At 40.5% G+C, this 7731-nt stretch overlaps 1 protein-coding gene across 3 annotated transcripts in view; it reads left to right on the forward strand.

Annotated features, from left to right (window-relative positions):
- Window positions 1–7731, forward strand: part of gid4 (GID complex subunit 4 homolog) — a 53588-nt gene that overhangs the window by 16304 nt on the left and 29553 nt on the right. For 2 of the 3 annotated variants that reach the window (XM_080724775.1, XM_080724776.1), the window contains one exon: window positions 1035–4649. In XM_080724775.1, coding sequence (XP_080580901.1) covers window positions 1035–1098 — 64 coding nt within the window. In that variant the 3' untranslated portion in view covers window positions 1099–4649. Of the gene's footprint in view, window positions 1–1034; window positions 4650–7731 lie in introns of those variants that run through there. The other variant, XR_013961993.1, reaches the window with a different exon arrangement.

Raw genomic sequence — 7731 nt, forward strand, 5'->3', positions numbered from 1 at the left:
GGAAAACATTAAATTAACTTCTGAAAAGCATACACGGCCTTAAAACATGGCAAAAACAGTTGCGTGCATTAGCGCAAGATTAGATGAGGATAAAGGAAAACATTAAATTAACTTCTGAAAAGGCTTCACCCACCTCGAGTCTATAGCCTACTAAAAACTAGTGAACCGCGATCTTGCCACACGTGAATAATTGTGGTTGTAAACAATAACACAGACAATATAAATCCTTGTTGTGGGAAGAAAGGATATCATCATGGCCCCAAATAACTTTTAAATATCTTGCAATTTGCGACGAGTCTCTTACTAAATCGGCAAGATTACATTACATAACATAATACATAAAAGCTAAGCTATATAACCTCTCCATCATCAGCAATAGTCAGTGGTTCGTGTCCCCCACACTCCCAAGCCCCCACCTTTGCGCACAGATTCACCGGGAAATACTCGGTCGCGTAGGTACCAGTCACTAAACCTCAGCTTGTCACCGTAGGTACCAGTCACTAAACCTCAGCTTGTCACCGTAGGTACCAGTCACTAAACCTCAGCTTGTCACCGTAGGTACCAGTCACTAAACCTCAGCTTGTCACCGTAGGTACCAGTCACTAAACCTCAGCTTGTCACCGTAGGTACCAGTCACTAAACCTCAGCATGTCACCGTAGGTACCAGTCACTAAACCTCAGCTTGTCACCGTAGGTACCAGTCACTAAACCTCAGCTTGTCACCGTAGGTACCAGTCACTGAACCTCAGCTTGTCACCGTAGGTACCAGTCACTGAACCTCAGCTTGTCACCGTAGGTACCAGTCACTGAACCTCAGCTTGTCACCGTAGGTACCAGTCACTGAACCTCAGCTTGTCACCGTAGGTACCAGTCACTAAACCTCAGCTTGTCACCGTAGGTACCAGTCACTAAACCTCAGCTTGTCACCGTAGGTACCAGTCACTGAACCTCAGCTTGTCACCGTAGGTACCAGTCACTAAACCTCAGCTTGTCACCGTAGGTACCAGTCACTAAACCTCAGCTTGTCACCGTAGGTACCAGTCACTGAACCTCAGCCATGTCAGAGAGCGCAGCGTGCCCATCTTCGAGTTCCGGTGACGTCGACCCGCGGGCGCAGCTGGCAGAGCCAGGAGAGCGAGAGCGAGACAGAGAGAGAGAGAGTCCTGCTGATGGGACTCGGTGGGTTGGAAGAGACGGGCCGAGCCGCCCCTTTAGTGCCAAGACTGGAGTTTACCCGCCGCTCTCTGCAGGGTGGCGAGAGGAACGAACGAACACACTACGCCATGCAGGGGCACCGCCGGGCATGGACCCATGAGCGACATGATGATGATTGGATAAGCCAGGGGATTGATTGATTGATGGATGGATGAACGAATCGGGAGACAAGGAAAAAACTATACCCAGATTGAGGACAAGATTAGGGCAGGGGTCTTCAACGGGGGTCCGGGATCCCTAGGGGGTCCTCAGAGTTACCACAGGGGGTCCTCCAAATCTTTTAGTGATAAAAAAGTTTTTTTCTCCTTTTTATATTAACCAGTTGAACCCTAGTGTCCATATTCTGAGAACTTTAGCCAAAAATAGCCGATCTGTGAGCTTGTAGATAGGCTATTTTCAGCAAAGAGCTTTGGTGTAGATCAGACTGTGAAAGGTCAAGTTTATTAGGTCTTTGCAGTTCAAGTGGTTAAATATCTAAAAATACAAATTGACATGAATCCAAAATACACTGATGATTGTGCTGTCAAACAATAAAACTATATGGAATCTATGAAAAGGTTGTGGGGGTCCCCGCTTCATCTCTCTCTCAACTAAGGGGTCCTTGGCCTGAAAACGTTGTAGACCCTTGGATTAGGGGAACACACACCGGCTGCAGACATTCCTCATCGTGCGGAAACGCCTGGAAAATAGAGCAGGGGCGTATCGGAGCAGCAGGCAGGCCGTGAACGTGCTGTTTTGACCACAGCCGCTGTGTGTTCCCACTTAATTAAAAGGCAGAAAGAAAGATGGGACAGATTTATTTTATTTTCACCTGCCTTTCTTCTCTCAAATCTCCTTGTCATCTGTTTTGGAATCCATCTCCTCGTCGTTGGGGAAAATCAGTGTTTAATTTTTGACGGAGACGACAACACCTTACCTCTACCTTTTCAGTTCAGTCGTTTAGGAGGCGGGGAGAGGGAGGAGTTATATGTTCAGTGAAGTTAAATTTTTACAGTGAAGTTTAATTTATATTTTTAATTTGTCTTTTTTTAAATCCAGTGTACTATAAAATTGAGCGTTCATGATGCCAAGAGATGTCGATAGAAGCAATGATCGCATTAGGGCTGGGCAGTGTATATGGATATTAATATCGATATCGTGATAATGAGAGTATAGATATATATCGTCTGTGATCCTACATATTGTAATATCGTGATATGGCACAAAGTGTTTTGTCTTCTCCTGGTTTGAATCACTTTAAGTCTTATATTATACTTTAAAAAAATCTAATAAAAACTATTAAAAAGAACATGGATATTGTCACGATATTGAGATATTGAATAAGTGATATTTGATTTTGTCCATCCATGTCTCCCAGCCCTAGATCCCCAAGATTATTGATATTGTTTATGCAAGGTGTGGATGTCACTTATTGATCAGGGAAATATGTGGTGAAAAGATGTTTTGTGAGGTGAAAGAGCTAGTACAGCTGAGGACAACGTAATGCCATTTAGGGTTAGAATTATTGAATGCTTTAACTATTCTCTCTCGGTCGTCCTCAGACGAGCTTCCATCGGAGTCTCCAGTCGTTCCGGTTCTCCATACACCCGGCCAGCTCCGAGGAGCTTTCAGAGGAACTATTGAAAAATAGCAGATCTACAAGCTCGAGTGCCGCGCTGTGAGCTTGTAGGTCTGCTATTTTTGAAAAATCGTGAAAATGTGTGCAATATCTTTGAATATATATTTTTCAAAGCAAACTTTTGTAACTCAAATCTCTGCTTCTGGGGGGTCCCTGGAACAACATATTTTGAGACGGGGGGGTCTGTGGTCAAATAAATGTAATTTTGGGGGTCCGTGACATGAAAAAGTTTGAGAAGAGCTGATTTAGAGGAAGGATTTAAAAGTCGGGTCAAAGATATTCAAAGATTTGCACACATTTTCACGATTTTTCAAAAATAGCAGATCTACAAGCTCGCAGCGCGGCACTCGGTGCCGCGCTGTGAGCTTGTATATCTGCTATTTTTCAATAGTTAAAGCAAAAAATAATGGGTAAAGTGGTTAAAATCTGACGCGACTCGGGCACGTTCCAAGAATTTGAAGGTTAATGCCAACAGGACTACTGGGCTTAGCTTACATTACTGTCAGTCTTATTGACTACTATATCTACACCAGTGGGTTTGGGGGACCCCCAGATCTACACCAGTGGGTTTGGGGGACCCCCAGGAGTCATTGAGGTGGTCACCGAGGGTCCTCACTCCTCAGCAAATTTTGTTCATATAGCTTCGAAACATCTGAAAAGAAAATCCTCCCCCCAAAGGATTTTGAGGGGTCCCCAGACTGCCCAGATGATTAGCTTAATTAATGTGCAACATTTAGTTTTCTCACTCAAAACCAGCATGCAGTATAAGTGTATACAGTACATTACAGGGTATCTGCACATTTCTAAATCTAAGGACTTCAGACGTTTTTTTGATAATACCTCTGAAAGAAAGAAAAATTACCCTGTCAAAAGTCATCTCAAAGCTATAAACGATTGTGAAACAGCCAATTTGTAAAAAAATTTGTGGCAAAAATAGCCAATCTACATGCGCCCGAAGCGTTGAGAGATTTTCCTCAATATTTATGTGTGCGTGTCATAGATGACCATTTTCTATTTTTATCATCTAATAGTGAAAATAGTTGATCTACCGTACAAGCTTTGCGACACGTTGAGCTTGTAGATCAACTATTTTTGCTATTTTAGAAAGGGGGCTGTGGCAACTTGTTTGTGCCACCTAAAACAATGGGAAAAGACGCAGAGTGTCATATTGTTAATTGGCCTTTTTGAAGCTCTTAAGATTGTTTTCATTTTAGTCATTTATGTCCCACAAGTGGTGTCTTCTGTCAGACCCAAGAGTTCAGAACCTTTTATCAGTTGTGTGGATCAGATTTGGACTTGAGATGTTAAATGTATTTGTTTTATGTTAATCTAACTTGTATTTCGTATTGACATAGTGTTTGCTTGAGAAGTCTTTTTTCCTTTTTCTTTTTATCCATACCCCAAATCTAAATGTGATCCACTCTGATGGGGGATTAAAAGTTTAGAACTTGTGAAGCTCAGAAGATCAAAACGACTCTACCCAGATTCACACAGAAATGAAAGCGAACAGTTGAGGGACAAAATGAATGAATGAATGAATGTTTAAAGACAAGACAATGATGCACAGAAGTGTATATATATAGTGGTCAAAATGTCTTCTTTGTGGGGATTACATACAGTTACACCCACCCGAATGTGATTTATTTTCCTTTTCAGTTCAGCGTGACGAAGTGAATGACCATGTTGTCATTAATATCGCTCAATATAGTTGAATGTGTGAACAGAGATCAAGTTTAAGCTAATCTTTACCAGAACCCTAAACTCCTGACCAAACGGACACACAACTGGAGTTTTACAAGACATTATGACTACCTAACCCCCCCCTCCCCACCCCCAATTAAGTGGAGAAAATCTGTAAAAAAATTAATAATAATAATTTAAAAAAAAAAGAAACACCAAAAAGAATAAACCCTCATCTGACGCTTTATGAAAAACCTGCTGCCTTAAAATGTAAATGTTTGTACAAAGCACTTTTTTTCTTTTTATTGAGTGACAGATTGTTGGTTCAGAGTCTGGTCTTGGGATGTTAATGTGTGAACAGTGAAAGCATGTTTTATTTTATTGTTTTGTGTGAAGGGGGAATAGTGCAAAGAATGAGGGACGACAGCACCCTCTAGAGGTGTATTCAGCCTACCTCAGTGGTCAGAGTGCTTGGCCTGGGTTATGCTTGGTCCTGTGACAACATGTCGATCTAGCCCACAGCGTGACTCGTGAGCTTGTAGATCTGATGTTTTCGCCGCGTGTTTCCTAAACCCACCAGGCTTGAGTTAAGACCCGCCTCGCGGAAACGCCCCTCAATAATCTTAAGTATGAAAGTGCATATGAACGTTAGACTTAGTGCAAAGCATTACTGTACCTACAGAATACGGCCAAAGTCATATCTAAACTATAACAATTTAACTGATAAGAGTTTTTATTTTGAGCACAGTAGTGACAAATTAATAGCTTTCTCAGTACGTTTTTCTCTTTATCAAAGTTACAAAGTTTTCCCTTTTTTAAACACATTACAAAGTAAGTTTCAATTCATTATTATTATATTTTTAGCACAGTTTATGTTGAGCACTGTAGTATCAAATTAATAGCTGTGCATTGTGCAAATGCAGGCTTTTCTCAGTACAAGTTTTAAGATTGTCTTCATGCCTTTACTAGGTCTGACTTTATCCACCCTCCATGTGTCCGGCAAGGATTTCAGCCACTCCTAGAAGTTCTGGCGTTTCCGCGAGGCGGGTCTTAACTCAAGCCTGGTGGGTTTATGAAACGTGCGTTTTCGCCACATGTCGTACGACGGAGCCTAAATTAGACGGGATGTGAAAAAAAACCATTGTAGGACTTTGTCCTCAAAGGGCATGAATGATGATGCCATTGTTCTGTGGATGTGTGTTTTTTAAACACCTGGTTAAAATCTGAATGACTTTATTAAAAATGTGTGCAATGTAAGAGAAAAAACAAAGGGTGGATTATAGGAAAACATCATAGTAAACAAATCTTCATTGATTGAATATACAATTTCTTTTAAACAAATGTCAGTCCGACACTACAGATGCTGTATGATAAAATCTGCAAAAGTGGAAAATGCACAATTTGAATCATTGAATAATGACGATTAAAGGTTATTGTTTTGATAGGAAAGCATCACAATAAACAAATCATTGATTGAATATACCATTTAGTTTTAAACAAAATGTCAGACCAACAGATGCTGTGTGATCAAATCTGCAAAGGTGGAAAATGCACAATTATGTCAATTAAAGATGATTGTTTCAGATGAATGTGTGTGTGGTGTGTTCCTGCTGTGAGGAGATGTTTATTTGATCTCTACTGGTACAATCTGCTGTTTACTAGGGCTGTCACCATAATGACATTTTACATGATGATTGAGTACCTGAGACGAAGGTCCATATATATATATTTTTTTTTAACATATATATTTTTGTGATTTACCAGACTAAACCACAAACTAGAAGTTTGTAATCTGTTAAATTCTTAATGCACTCCCCCCTCATTTTGTTGAATTAGATTTTTTTTTTTTTTTTTTACTTGGCTCATATTAGGAATTATAAGACATAATACTACTTATGGAAAGTGGAAAAACAGTATTTCTCCAACAGTTTGTGGAACAACAGTATAAGTCCGTACAAGCAATATTCAGCAGACAAAGGGAGCAGATAACATTAAAACAGACAATTGAACAGAATGAGGGGGGAGTGCATTAACATTTTAACAGATTAAAAATGACTAGTTTGTGGTTTACAGTCTGGTAAATGAAAATAATATATTAAAAACAATATATATATATATATATATATATATATATATATATGGACTTAGACTGTTATTCGTCTCAGGTACTCATATTGTCACTCAAATGATTGCGATTAACGATTTAATTGTAGGCTTTGAAGTTACAAATGGCAGATACAACACATAACCTAAATATACAAAGAAAACACTGACACATTTGACAATTTTACATTTGACATTGATTGTGGATAATGGCTGATCTACAAGCTCACAACGCGTTGACACGTGAGGTTGTAGATCGGCTATTTCCACTTTTTGAAAATGTTTGAATATATGAACGTCACTTTTACCCAAATACAGCTTAAGTGGAGTTGGGAGGTTTTTGACCATTAATGTGGAGAAAAGGGACAAATAAAATGGAAAAAACAACCGCTTCATTCCCTCCCACCCATACTGCTCATTGACGTAGCGTACAATAAAATATCGAACTGAGGCGATCCATGGAAATAAGAAAACCATTTATGTGCATTAGAATAGGTTTCAAATGTTGTCTTTAGGTCCTTCTACTCAGGTAACGAACAAGGGGCAGCCAAACCTTATCAAATTGTGCCTCTATTTCTATAAGGAGTACCTTATTATCTCAAGGTGAAGTGTACTAGTCATTTCGTTAAGCCAATGTTTTCAAAATTAACTAGTCAGAAGCACTTTTTTTTTTTTTTTTCTAAATTTTTATCCCACGATTTTTGTAACCCATTTTTTTTCACCCGGTGCCAATTGCCTAAGCTGTGATCCTGGGCTCTACTCTCCCTCTGCCAACCTGGGGAGGGCCCCGAACTGAGCTCATGCTTCCTTCAATGCATGAGGAGTGAGCAGGCCGCTTCTTATCACCTGACAGGGGGAGCTTCCCCGGTTGGACGTAGCGCGTGGAAGGAACACGTTATTCCAACCAGTTCCATTCCCCTCCATCAGGCGCCCCGGCTGGCCAGGGGGAGGCTTTATAGAGACCAGGATTACTGCATGTTTTTGTGAGGGTATCTACCCAAGGAGACACGGGGAGAACATGCAAACTCCACACAGAAAGGCCCTTTTGCCAACCCCACCTAGGGTGTGGGCACTGATGACGCATCAGAAGCACTTTTTAATACTTCATTGGTTCA

This window comes from Nannobrachium achirus (assembly GCF_963921795.1).
Source record: "Nannobrachium achirus genome assembly, chromosome: 4".
Taxonomy (NCBI): domain Eukaryota; kingdom Metazoa; phylum Chordata; class Actinopteri; order Myctophiformes; family Myctophidae; genus Nannobrachium; species Nannobrachium achirus.